Below are 13,876 nucleotides of genomic sequence, written 5' to 3'. Positions count from 1 at the left end.
CTGGGCCAGTTGGGTGGGCAGAGAGGAGCAGTCCTGGGGACCTGTCCTGCGGCATCTGGTTGTGAAGGCCTTGTGCTCAGCGGCAGACCTGGCCTGTGGGAGCATCGGCGAGCACGTAGGTGCGGGTTCACACAGGACGGGACGGGGAGGGAACATGTGCTGGGGACAGGGCTCAGGGCACTGCCAAGGAGACCAGACGCTAGGGGAGGACGAGTGTGGGGAGCAGGTGGGTCACAAGGCCAGGTGCAGCTGAGGGGTCAGGAGGGACGCAGTGTCTCGGGGCTAGTGGACACGGCTGTGGCAGGAGCCGTCCCACGGGAGTGACGAGAGCAGGGCCAGGTCTGAGTGGACTGAGCTCCCTGCAGAAACCTGTGTCAAGCAATAGCTGGTGGGAACGTAGACGAGAGAGAGAGAGGGTTTTTAGTTAATGCTGGGTTCTTTCGGTGTTTGGTATGTTTCAAGATGGAAGAGGGGGACACATTTAAAAGCTGATGGGAGAGGTCCAAGGAGAGGCTGAAGCACGAGAAAGTGACATTTGATGGAACCTGGGGAGGTGTGGGAAGGGACTCCTGTAGGGCCCCAGCTTCAGAGGGCAGAGGTCTTTTTCCTGGCAGACGCCATGGCAGGGGCCTGGCCTAGCAGCTTCCCGAGGGGAGGCTGGGAAGACATGCCTTGAGATTCTATTTCTCCCTCCCTCTTGCCTTTCTAGGCCAGAGGCTTCTCTCTCGGGCTTCCCAGGGGGCAGGAAAGGAAGGGCACCTCTGAGAACCCGGGAGGCAAAGCTTTACCTGCTCCAGGAGAGTGGAAGGAAGGAGACAGAGGCTGGACATCAGGGTTCATTTTCTGGAGCACCAACGGTTGCCAAAGGTCCCCTCAGCCAACCAATTCCATGCACCCAGGACTTAGAAGACACACTGGGACGAGGCTAACGCGCGCTCTAGGTGCCGTCTTGTCTGAGGCACATGCAGATGCCAGCCGGGGTGGAGACTGGGAATGGGCCTCCCAGGCCAGGTAAGGGACACCCACGTAAGGGCGCTGGGCCCTGGGCCCTGGGGTGACACGCCCAGCTCCCATCCAGAATGCCCCTCTAATTTTCTGCTTGCTGGAAGGTCAGAGAAAGGTATGGCCCTGGCCTCAGTTTCACCTGTCCCTTAGTGTTATTGAGCCCAACTCCCAAGTGCCACGAGGAGCGGAGGGATCCAGGTAGGGGTGTGTCAGGTGCCCTTGGCCTCTCAGGCTCAAGGTCGGCCCAGGCCCCTGGAGGAGAGAGGAGCCCTGGGCGACCACTCCTCACTCCACCCACACCCTTCCCCCCAGTCAGGACTGGGGAAGCTGGGGCCCAGGTCTCCACTTCCCTGCTGGCTCCTGGCCTCAGCCCTACCCGTGACCTGGAGCTGAGTCCCTGGGAAAAACCACCTTTCTGCCCCCGAGAAACTGCTGTGATGTAGCCTGGAACTACCTGTGGCCAGAGGTGCCCTCCCCTCCCACACGTGACGGAGCTTTCAGCTGCAAGGAGGGAGGAGTTTCCCGGCAGGTGAGGAGGGAGACCACGGAGGGCGCTATGGAGGTACAGGGCGTGAGTTGGTGGAAAGGGCTGGAGAGTTAGGAGTCCTGAGTTCTAACTACAGCTCTAGTGCCAGCCAGCTCACTCAGCCTCTGTGGGCCCATTTTCTCTCCAGCTGAGGAGGCTGGAAATTTAGAAGCTGGGCAAGTAGGCTAGAGGCCACGCTCTGGGAGGGAATGGTGGCCACGATGACCGGAGAGAGAAGCCTGGGCCTGGGCAGTGGCTTTCCCAGAGTGGAAATGAGCGGTGTTTAGGATGTAAAACAGCATCTGCCTACCATTTGGAGACCAAATGACTTCCCTTGAAGTCATTTTGTTAGTACAAACTTCCCTGTTTCCCACCTAACAAATTTACCCGTTAAGCAAGCTCAGGCATTCCGCCTCTGGAGTGGGCTGCACGTGGGGCTCACGAGCTCCGTCATCTTGGTTCCTCTCCTTCACGGCCCCCTCTTGAGAACAGTGCTCATTTACTATCACGCTGCAAGGACTGAACACAAAGTGCACTGCCAGCCGCAGGGCGGGGTCTCCTCTCGGGAGACGTGAGCCTTCACCAGTCACAGCCTCCTTCTCCCATAGCCAGGCCCCTCAACTGTGGCTCCCAGGGAAGCCCCGCTTTGCCTTTGGGGAGATGCAGCACAGGTGTGACCTGACTGGCATAAACAAGTTTAGAATTGGGAGAAACCCAGGGGACTCACTGGTCCAGGAGTTGGTCTGTGTTCTTCCGTCGCCCCAAGAAGCACCAGTCTGGTCACCCCAGACCTTTTTTTTTTTTTGGAAACTTTTTTTTAATAGTTATTGAATGTTCTACAGCTTACAGTAAATATCATAGTTACAAATTCTTGGCTTCAATCTTTCAGAGCGATCACTATCTGATCTTCAGAACAAAATGAAACAAAAACCCAAAGAATCCAAAACAACGAAACAAAACCAGATTTACACTTCATACACACAAGCGAGGCCTTGGGGCTTTCCAATCTTTACACTCCAGGCTGTGTTTTGAAAACACCTATGAGTTCTTTGATCAAACTACTTGGAAGACACTGGTCAAAGGTTTATTATTATTTTAAGTGTTTTTCCTTTTAAAATGTGAGTTCCAATAAAATTTAAAAATTAGATTCCAACTTGTAGATTAAAATGAATTAAAAAATACAAAATCATATACAACACTCTCACAGGGACGTTACATGCCATGAGAACAGGTGTCTGTCATGTGATAATGAAAGAGGGACGCAGATGCCTTAGTCAGGAGATGGGACAGGCCCGCGGGCCTTGAAAAGGTACAGACAACTCCAAGTTGCTAGAGGCCCGGTCGTACCTCCCCCGGTCAGGAGAAGCTTGTCTCTGGGCAGTCTCCCTCTTTCCGATTCTCAGGCTTGAGGAGGAAGGCTGGATGGAGCCTGGAGCTGGTCTTGCTGGGGTCAAGCTCAAAGATGATTTCACCCATTTGACTCCTATGGTCAAATCTGGTACTTATCTGCAAAGCTGTTATCTCTGTTCTCTTCAGGAAGGAAAATATCCCTCCACCAGGAGCTGGAATGGGTAGAGGGCCTCAAACTGCCACGGCGAGGAGCCCAGGGACTAGCTGCAGCCACAGGAGAGCGGGAGCTCGTTTCCCTGTCAGGCTGTGGCAACCTGTCCTAACTCCTGTGCTTCTCACTTGGCCACTGGACTGGACTCAACAGCATGCAAGGTAGAAAATACCCACTGAAGAAACTGAGGGAGTGGGACCCAAGTCTGGCTCAGGCAAGGTTGCCTATGGAATGTTGAAGCTGGCCTGCCAGGAATTTTGAAGGCTGGGCCCTGGAACCATGTAATGTCTAATTTCAGAAAGGAGTTTTCTAGGAGAGAGAAACATGGACAGGTAAAGGACCAATCCTGCAGCCAGCCTGGCAAGCGATAGGACTGTGCTCTGAGGCTCAGGTATGGAATTTGATGTTAGCCTGTCTGGGTTTCCTCTGCTTTCGGAGGTGGGTGGGGCCTGGATTCCCGCCTGCCCACTCCACTGCCTGACCTAACCCCTCTCCAGATTTCCAAGTTTGGCAAGTGGCTGGGGACCACATACCCTATAGTGATGCAGTAGAATACAGGATGGGAAAGCAGAGCCGCTATATACTTTCAATTGCAATTGAGGAGAAATGCCAGGGTGACAGCTAAATGATCAGTCAGTGTTGTGACCGAGGTCCACGCCTTCTACGCCTCCCTCTCTGGTCCTGGAGCAGAGCTGAGAAACCTGATCTGGCCACGTCCTGTCTGCACAAGGACACCAGAACTTGGGGAACAAGGGGCCTGCCCTGCTTTATGCCCTACGTGATTAATTTCTGAAGGCCACTCAGCACAAAGCAAGAGCCTCCAAAGAAGCACCCCCAGACTCTGGGAGATACCTCAAATTTGGAACAATTTGGGTGGCCAGAGGTAAGAGGTGGGATAAGGGGTAAGGACTGTGCACTCTCTCTCCAGGTCCCGGTCCTCACCCGTGGGGTCTGGGCAGCCACCCCTTCTGCAAGCATGCCACTCGGACGAGGCAGGTGCCAGCAGAAAGAGCAGAGGATTTGAAGAGCTCAAATCCTGGTTCTTTCTCTTATGAGCTCTGTGACTTTTGGCAAGTTTCTTAAGCCTTCTGAGACTGTTTTTACCATCTATAAAATGGGTATTTTGGCAATCAATGTCAAAGTACTTTGTACCTGAAAAACACTCTGGACAGGTGTGCGTGTCCTTGTTCAGTACTTAGGGAAGGGGATATCACTCCAGGAGGGTCATCTCCAGGGGAGAGGGGGAGGGGGGGAGGGCGGGGACGGGGGGAGAGAGACACAGAGAGAGGAGCAACTGTCTGGTCTCACGGGGAAAACAAATTAATTTTTCAAAATGTAGCAATTATTTTAGGCTCACCACTTGGGGGCACTCCAGCTTCCTAGGCCCCAAGCTAATGAAGGGGAGTCAACTGGAAGTGGGGGGAAGTGAGGAGGTTGGCTGGTGACTGGAACCACCTGTGCCCCTCACCCTGGCCACCACGCTGCGGTGCTGGGAGAGGCAGTGCAGTGGGGTGACAGAAGGGTTTGCATGCAGAGGCCAGCACCACACTCAGTTGTGTTGGCTCAGCCCTGTCCTCGCTGCCTTGCTGGCTTTCCTACGACAGGGCCCTGCCGCTCTGACCTGTCCAGCTTGACCACTGGGCCATCCAGGCCCTTTGGAGGGTGCCTCCGGCACCCCGACACCTGTGAGTCTGCCAGGTGTGCTCGCGCTCACAGAGGCACCTGCGGCCCCAGCCCTCCTGGCTCAGTCCCTCTGCAATGACTCCCCAAGCGTGGCTAGGCTTGTGGATCTCCATCAAAGCAACAGGATGAGGACAGCTGAACTGGGGCTTTGGAGCTCTTACTGAACAAGAGGTGCTGGGCCTGGGCTCTTCCAGCCACAGCCGTTCTGGGCCTTGTTTGTGCCTCGGGGCCTGTCTCTGATCTTGACTTACACACTAGGGCTGAGAGGGAGCAGTGCATGGATGCTTTAGTCTACAAGCCTGTGTATGGAGACAGACTGGAGGGAAAGAGAAAACAAACACTGGGATTCTGCCACTTAGGAGCAAGTCACTTTGCTTTTCCAAGTCTGTTTCCTGATGGATCAAATGGGAGTAATAATCTATTGTACATCTGTGTCAGGACATGGTAATACATCAGAGGATGGATGGGAAATTGCTTTGCGAGGTACTAGGTGTTAGAAAGAACGAAGTAACAAGGTTATTCCTAGGTCTCCGCTTTTTCCCCTTCTCTCGGTGGTTCTCCTCTAGCCCATTAGAAGCAACAGGATTCAGGGAAGCCTGTCAGGATACCAGCATTCTGCTTACTTTGGGCAAGTTCGTTCTAGAACCAGTTTCCTCGTTTGTCAAATGGGTGTAATAACTTATCCTGTTTCTCTCTCAGGGCCAGTAAATTAAAGGCTATGAAATGCTCTGAAATCTGTGAAGCACCTGACAAACGCAAAGGTTTCCTATTATCATCATTATTGTTTTGGCATTTTTCCAAACATGTATGACATAATCTAAAACAACCTTCACCCACCCTTACAAAACCAGAGAGCAGAAGGAAGCATTTGCAAAAAATGGATTAACACTGGAAAACTTGGTTGTTTTAAAGTGAAACCTCTTCAGCACCCCAGAACAGACCGTTTAGAATAGCTGGGCTTCTCCTTACTGGTCCTGCAGATCTCGAGAAGGCCAAGAAGGTGGGCCCCCCAACTCTGGCTCTGCACTGAGGATGCTGAAGGGCTGTCCCCTCCTGGGGACTGCCAGGTAGCCTCTGACGCCCTGGCCCAAGGGTTCCTGATTTTGTTCTCCTTTAGGGAGATGTGGGAGGTAGGGGGAGGGGTATGTCCAAGTTTGCATGAATTTAAAATGAAAAGTTATTAGAAATCCCAAATGTTATCAACGACCCCATTTTATACAGAAAATGTTCCCGCCCCCACTAGGGAGGCTGCTGGCGCAGCCAAGTGCTGGGTGCAGGGGGGCAGCGCTAGACAACCAGATCCCGGCCACGACTAGCGGGGCCTCCTGACCCAGGGACCCCTCTTCTGTCTCCCAGGAGATCCCATGTCTCCTGGGCCTCATCCTCATCCTCCTTTTCTCTCAGGATGATAGTTCCAGATGTCTTCACAGAATTTCCAAATGCTATTTCTTCATTTGCAATTTCTGCTCCTGCCATCTGCCCCCCTGTGACCTCTGCCCAGTCTTCAACCCCTGCCTTGGAGTCCATGGAGGAAAAGAGCAGAAACAAAAGCCCTGATACTGTCCCGGAGCCCACCGGGTGTGGGCACTGCTGACTTAATGTTTGCAAGACCAAGCCCACCCATCCCCAGGGGAACTTCTGCGGGCGCCGCGCCCCTAGGCAGGAAGGTTGCATTTCCTGCTCATGTCCTGCGAGGTCTAGGGTTAGGTCCTTTCCTCCGCTCTGGGTCTCGGCTTCCTCGTCTGTCAAGTAGGGGAATGGATGAGATGACTGCTAAGGTCCCTTCAGTTCCATGAGTCTATGAAATGTTTATTGCTATTGCTTTTCCTTCACTATCCTGCCCTTCAGAGCCACCAGCACCCACCTGGAATGTGGTTCCTTCACTTTGGCCGCGAATGGCAAAAGGTAACCAAGAGCCTGGCCTGCCTGCCAGTGCCAGGGACAGATGGGTGAGCCCTGGCACCAGGAAGGGCAGAGGGAAGGGAGAGAAATGCGTTTCCCACTCTAATCAGGAGACAGCTCCTCAGCAGAGTGGGTCCATGAGGGCTCAGAGGCCACGGTCTGGATTACACAAGGGCACCTGGCCTTCCAAGGCTTTGGGAGGCTGGGATCCCACTGCCCTACAGCGGCTTGGCAGGTCTGAGGTCAAATCACCTTCTGAGGAAGTGCCAGGTCAGGTTACATTACTGTGCAAATCAGAGGTCTAGGCCTAGACGATTCGGCCAGAGACCTTGCAAACCAAAGCCAGCAGGCAAGCACCTCTCTCCCCATTTCCCTCCCACAGTGCCCCACCCCCCCACCCCACCCAAGTTTTCCCATAGAAAGAATCTGGTTTTCCCAGGTTCTCACCTGGGGTATTAAGCTGCTATGAACACTCCTACCTAATCAGGTAGTTTTGTTCTTGGTCTGTTGCGATGGTTCTCAGAAGACATTTCATTTGTGTCAGGACATGGTAATGTCCCAAACTAATCTCGCTTGAGAAAAATCAAAGAAACAATCCCCCAGAGATGTGGCCTGCTCTGAGTTCCCACCCTGGACCTGAGGGCCACACCTGTTATGCTCTTCAAAGGAAATCATGCCTTCAGCTGAACCACTGCAATAAACCCCACTCTCTACCTGCCCCTAGACTGGGGTCCCCGGGGACGGGACACTTGGGAGGGAAAGAAGAGCAGAGAGGATGTGCCTGGTCAGGTAGGAGGGCGGGGAGAGCTGCAAGGGCCGTGACTAAGAGGGGAAGTGGGGGAGAGGCAGGAGATCAGAAAAAGCAGCTTTTACAAAAAACAAAAATCAAAATCAAAACCGTTAAAGATGCATAAAGTGACCCTTGCACTTCCGTTGTCTCTTCTTGCAAATAGAGGTGGTGCTGCTAGGGAGCTGCTCCAGCACCTGTGTAAGACTTGAGTAGTTGCATACGATTTGTGACTCCAGATCTGGGGGAGGAAGGGGAAGCCATTAGTGACAGTGACATTCGCAAGGCCATCAGGCAGCCACTGGACCCCCTCCCCTCACTGTGCCTTCCCAGTGACGCTGCCCGCTTCCCGTCCAGGGCCAAGAGCTCCTGGAGGAGCTGGAGGGTGGGGGCTGAGGAGGGAGGTAGTGCAGGGATAACCCTGGTGGCCCGTGGCTCACTGGTGCCGCCTCAGGAGCTGCCCAGGTCCGTGAGGAAGCGGGCGCTGGCGGTTGGCCTGAGGTCTCCACCTGGTCCCACCTGACTGAGGTAAGATTTCCTTTGCAGGATGCGGCCCACAGTTAAAGGAAGTCTGAAGACTGTATCGTAAAGAACATAGGATTTAGCACTAGAGGACTGGAGTTCCAAGTCCCAGCTTCACTTTTACTGGTGAAGTGATGCTGAGCAATAGTTATCTGTACAATAGAGCTAATCACCCTTTTGCACGGAGCTACTGTAAGGATTATGAGCTAGCACGTAAAGTGTCTAGAATATACGCAAAGTGACAGCTCTTACTGGAGTGATACTACTGAACTGGGAGCAGGACGTCACTGAAAACTAACTGCCCCACTGACACCTGTGCTTCAGACCAAGCCGGGGCTTTGAAGCAGTTCCAGGATTTAGTCACCCTCCTGCCTCTCCCACCTGGGGCCCCACTCACTTGGATGGGCTGCAGGCTTTACCAGTGCGGGGGTACATAGCTGTACGCCGGGGTCCCTTGGGCCCTGTACGTTGGCATGGAGACAGGGTGTGCCCCAATTGCGGTGTGCTGGGGTGCAGTCAGCAGGGTACCTGAGCATCCAAAGAGAAAAGTAAAGCTGATGAGGCCGTCCCCGGATGCTGGGGTGAAGAGGATGAAGCCACGGTCCTTCATACGGCTTCTCCACGGCCGGCACCCCCTCCCGTCTGCTCATGAACTGCCGCCTGCCCTCCCCCACCTTGAGGTTTCCCCTTAGAGGAAGTTTTTCTGTAGCTCCAGAGTCAATCCCTCTTCTCCAGGGGTCTCCCTTCACTCTTCTTTGTGTGCTCCTCTCATTGCAAGTGTCATAGTGAGTGGTAACTGTTGGTTTACGTGGTTATTTCCCACCCACCAGTTGTTCCTAAGGGCAGGGCTCTAGTCTGACTGGTCAGTAACTGGTCCCCAGGACCCGAACAACAAGGCTGGCACCAAGGGGATGTTCAATAGGTCCCTGACATGACCCGAGGAAATGAGAGCCCTCAACAACCCCTTACTTAGGGGCAGAATAATCCCCAACTCCCACCTCCTGCCTAGTCCACCCTCGCACTCTCTGCCCGCAGAAGGTGACCCAGCTGATTCTTTGAAAGCTGGGACACTCTAAAGGTCATTCCCAGCTCCCGTCTTCTCGTGCTCTTCTTTGGAATATCAACTCATCCAACGACCTCCCTAAACCCGCTCTTCCTCTTGCTTCTCTCCCACCCCCTCCTCAACGTTCCGGAGGGACAGGAATCTAGTCTAACGTGTGGAGTAAGCCAGAAATGGAGAAGGGTCCTGCACGCCTACTTCTCCCGTGCGTTACAATCAGGTATTGGACAGCCCTTAAGCCCCTGACTGCTAAGGAGCATTGCCCCCTGACCTCCTTTCTGGAACCCTGCTGCTACCAGAATCCTAGCATCACCACATCTCCTCTAAACTACAGCCTCCCCACTGACCTACCTGCTTCCAGCCTCTCCCCATCTAATCCTGCCTCCACCTGGCAGCCAGAGAGAATGTTTAAACCGAACCCCATCTCTCCTCTGCCTAAACCCCTTCGCTAGCTCCCGGTTCCCGAAAGGTATTCTCTCTATTTTATGTTTGCCGACTCCCCCAGCCACCCTTCCAACTTCACATCCTGATTTTCTAAGTGCCTCGCCCATCCCCTCCACATCTTCTTCCTGCGTGGACTGCCCTTCCCTCTGCCATCGCTGGTTAGCCTCTGTTCACCCTGTAAGGCCTCGCTCAACATGCCCTCCTCGGCGAGATTGTCCTCATCCTTGCAGACAGATTCAGAGGGTCCTTCCTCTGTGCTCCCACGCTGTGCTACGGCTGATTCCATGCCTGTTCTCCACCCTCAGGAGCTCCGGGAGGAGGGGGAGGGACTGACACAGAGGTGGCCCTCACCTGCTGACATCGCCATGGTGGTTCCAGCCACCATGCCCATCGCCACACCGTTGGTCCTGGGGGCAGCGACAGGTGCTGGGTAGATGGCAGAGGGGATGCTGTTGGGCTGGACGACCGTGGTGTGGTGGATGACATGGGGCTGGGCAGCGTACACCGGCTGTGTGTAGTAGGCTCCCTGGGGGAAAGGAGACTGAGGTCACACGGGCTTTTGGGGGGTGGAGGGTGGGGCCTGCTCTTCCCAGGCCCTAAGGGAGGGGGTCCGAGAAGCACTGGCCCAGGCACAAGGCGTGGGCCCAGCAAGGGCTCTGTTGCTGTCTTACTACGTGACTGTGGTCAGCTCCATGCTGGGCTCGGCTTTTGGTCTGAACAGTAAGGCTCCAGCCCTGTCTTGCGTTGCTCCTAGGGCTAGGATGGTCCAACAGGCTAACAGGTCTACTCCCTTAACACAGATGTGAGCACTTTAAAATATCTGTTATTTTGTTGCATTGCGCTCCATGAGCTGCCTAGAGTGTGCGGCTGGGACCACACCCGATGAGTGAAGAAGGAACTGGGCGGCACTGCTGAGCTCGGGAAGCATTAGTGCAAGTGTCACACTGGTGCGAGCAGTGCTGAACTGTCACATGTTGGGAAAATGTCATATATGCAGAGCATTTCCCTAAACGTATCCTGCTACCTATTACCCTTTAGGAAAAAAGGTGGAGGATGGAGACAACGACCAGATGACTTCCCACTGCCTGGGTCCTGGGGCTGCTTCCTGCTGCCACAGCCCACATGCCTACTGATCTTTGGGGGGAGTAGACAGGGGCCCCTGGCTCATCTTAATCCAGAGCTTCTCAAATCTTTCCACTAAACAATGACAACAACCTCAAAATGTAGGTTTGTAGCCCGAGATCTGAGAGCACAGTGCAAAGCAGCCCACCATCAACAAGACGAACGAATCTCCAGTCTATGTTCTGTCTTTTCAGTTGTACATTCTACTCTGCAATACAGCTGTTTTTAAATGCAACAGTGTTCTCCTCACTACTTACAACTCAGGTAGAACTGTCACTCCCGAAAAAGTGCTATGTGAATGTTGAAGACTCATATAGTCACTGTCACATAGCCTTCCGGTCAGAGCGCACACGTTCTATAGGTGAAGTAGCCCAGATGGGAGCACTAAGCGGGGGGGACACTTGCCCAGTGTCAGACAGGGAACTGGGGGCAGAGCCTGGGCACTTATCTCCTCCCCACCCAAGCTCACACTTTATCAAGGAAGGGTCAGTGTGGGGGGTAGGGAGAGATGCCCAAGACATAGGGGTCTCCTCCTCACTCAACCAGTAGTTCCCTGTGTGACCTTGAACCAGTCACTGCCTCTGCGTCTCAGCTTCCCCACGTGTATGAAAAGAAGTTGAGCTGGGTGATCTCCACGGCCCCTGCCCTTCTGACCATTCTGGGCTCCATTAACCTAAGTGACTGTGTGTGTGTACACCCCCCTCCCCCGGGCTCAGGGCTAGTGTCTCACTGACACGACAGTGACAGCTGGCCAGAGCCATGAACTCGTCTTCCTTCTCTTTCTTTCGCGCACCCACCCTCCCCAGGCTGGTGGCCCTTTTACCTGCAGAAGAGGTGGGCCCAGGCTCCCACATGCACCTACCTGGGCATACAGATTCTGCTGGGGGTAGGCACTTCTGATTGGATACATGGCCGTCTGATAGGGGTTGGGTGATGGGGAGTAGGGGGGTGGAGCAGTGTTACTCTGGGTCGGTGGGACCTTGTATGGAGTCCCCGCAGTGTATCCTGTACCAAGGCAATAAGAGAGACTTCCAGTTAGTCGGCAGAACAGCAGCACCGGCAGGCAGTGGGTCCCAGGGATGACTCCCAGGCCAGGGGGGGCTGAATCCAGGCTGGAAACACAGGCGAGAACAGAGAACAGGACTCCACCCAGAGCCCTGACCCCGGAGGCAGCTCCCTCAGTCCTGGCGCACAAGGCTGTACATGTGATTCTGGCACCTTTGATTTCTCTGGGTCTCAGGGCTGTTGGCTACAAAATAACAGACGAACCAGCTGATCTCTTCAGGGCCCCTGGCAGCACCCAGCCCGGGATTCCCAGCTCCTCGCCGTGAGAGGCAGGAGCACAGAGACGGGAGACCCTCAGCCCGCTCGCTCTGTATCGCACTCTATCTTGCTTTTCTGGCTCCTCACTCAGTACCCAGAGTATTTCCTACTGCTGTTTCTGTCTTTCTTTCCCCCTTACTCTGTATTTCCTTTCCCCCCTTGTATCTCCCCCATGTTCCCCTTCCACCCTGCCAAGGTTTAAGGAGAAAACTCTACACAAAACACCATCAGAGATTCTCATCGTCTGAGACGCACACAGAGCTGGCTTTGCATCGCCCCCAGCGCCTGGAGCAGGGCCGCCTGTGCCCAAGGGGCTGAAGTCAGGGATCATGAAGGTTCACATGAACTAGACCCGGGCCATGTGGGTCCCTCAGCAGGGTGACAAAAGCTGGGGGTGAGGTTGAGAAGTCAAAACCCAAGAAGCTCGCGCTCAGCCCAACTGTGCTACCTTTGAATCTTCTGGAAAAGAGTCAGATCCTATGTTCATGGAAAAACTGGAAACAGGAATCACTCAGGAACAAAAAAAATCACAAAAGGAATAATTCTATAGAACTCAAGGGTATCCTGGGGCTCAGAAAGGGCAAGTACCAGGGAACCTTGGCTTTGGAGCCCCAATGGGTGCTGCTGGGGCTTCTTCCTGTGGTCCCCATCCTCACTTAGTGTGTCCGACATATCACCGAATTTCTCTGGGCCTTAGGTCTTTCGCCTACAAGATGCTCACCAAGGACCCTTTCAGCAACAGGGCACTGTTTCTGCAAAAAGGGACTTGGGGGCAGAGTGGAAAGGGGGCTTTACTAGAAGAGGAGATCTAGGCTTCAGTCTGAGCTTTCCTCCCAATTTGCTGTCACTATTGCCAAGCCTCTGGGCCTTAGTTTCTTATTTTGTAAAATCAGAAAGTTAAGAATGAAGATCTCTTCCTGAACTAAAATCCCATTGCTCTAAAGATCCTAGGTCTCTTCTACCCTAACCCCAAGTAAAAGCAAGCTGCCATATTGCCACAAATCTCCCTTAGTCCACATCACAACTCTGACTTGGTGCCCCCATGTCTCTGATGGTTAGCAGGATGTGGGAGCTGCTATCTAGTCGCCACACAAAGGCTCTACAAAAGGTGTCCTAGCCCTTCCCCGGAATTATGTCATTTATTTTTCCACCTGCAGATCCCCAGTTTGTTCCACGAGGAACTAATTTTGTGGTCAAACAGGCTTGGAAAATAAGTAGCAATGAAGATGGAGTGGAAAGAATACATTAAAGAGAACAAGCATGGATAAGAACTGGAAACTAACTAGAAGGGGAGGTAGGAGTCATTTGAGGGACAAGTCTAGAGCAGATTCCTGCAAGTTTCTAGACTGTGGAGCTCATCTTGAGAGGTGGTCATGGGAAGAGGAGCAGATACCGGGGGGACACAGGGAGTCTAGGTTAGTAGACATCTAGGAGCCATCGGAGGGGAGCTTCACCTTAGCAACACGGTTTACTTCTCTGGAAAACAAAAGGGGTTCTCAGGATGGGCCCATCCCAAGAGCACACAAGGGACTATGATTCTGAGGGATCGTAATCTTTGTTTTGCACACAAAAAAAAAAAAAAGCAGCAAAATAAAACAGAGATAAATATGTTTGCTTTTTATCCCATGACTCTTAGAAATTTTTAAATGACAGGATGAACTGTGACTCTCTAAGACAGGGATATGCAGAAGACTGTGCCCAAGTTTATTTTACTGCAGAATCTTTAATTCACACTATTAACATTTACAACAAACTACAATGTTTTGTGGTAACTATACCTTGTTTTCGTAAATAGTTTTGCTATAACACAGCCATGTCCATTCATTTACATATCGACCATGGCTGCTTTCCTGCTACAATGGTAGTTGTAACAGAGACTTTATGGCCAGAAAAGCCTAAAGCATTTATTATCTTGCTGACTCCTGATTTAAATGGAGAAAA

At 53.0% G+C, this 13,876-nt stretch overlaps 1 protein-coding gene across 5 annotated transcripts in view; it reads right to left on the bottom strand.

Annotated features, from left to right (window-relative positions):
* Positions 1-2,323: 2,323 nt before the first annotated feature.
* Positions 2,324-13,876, bottom strand: part of FAM168A (family with sequence similarity 168 member A) — a 189,763-nt gene continuing 178,210 nt past the window's right edge. For all 5 annotated transcript variants that reach the window (XM_074335805.2, XM_019744364.3, XM_019744365.3 and 2 more), the window contains 4 exons: positions 11,475-11,617; positions 9,842-10,016; positions 8,384-8,514; positions 2,324-7,705 (listed from right to left, as the gene is read on the bottom strand). In XM_074335805.2, coding sequence (XP_074191906.1) covers positions 8,402-8,514; positions 9,842-10,016; positions 11,475-11,617 — 431 coding nt within the window. In that variant the 3' untranslated portion in view covers positions 2,324-7,705; positions 8,384-8,401. The remainder of the gene's footprint in view (positions 7,706-8,383; positions 8,515-9,841; positions 10,017-11,474; positions 11,618-13,876) is intronic.

Source organism: Rhinolophus sinicus, chromosome 14 (genome assembly GCF_057876585.1).
Source record: "Rhinolophus sinicus isolate RSI-liver-muscle chromosome 14, RSI-T2T, whole genome shotgun sequence".
Classification (NCBI taxonomy): domain Eukaryota; kingdom Metazoa; phylum Chordata; class Mammalia; order Chiroptera; family Rhinolophidae; genus Rhinolophus; species Rhinolophus sinicus.
This window is presented reverse-complemented; position numbering and strand designations above follow the sequence as displayed.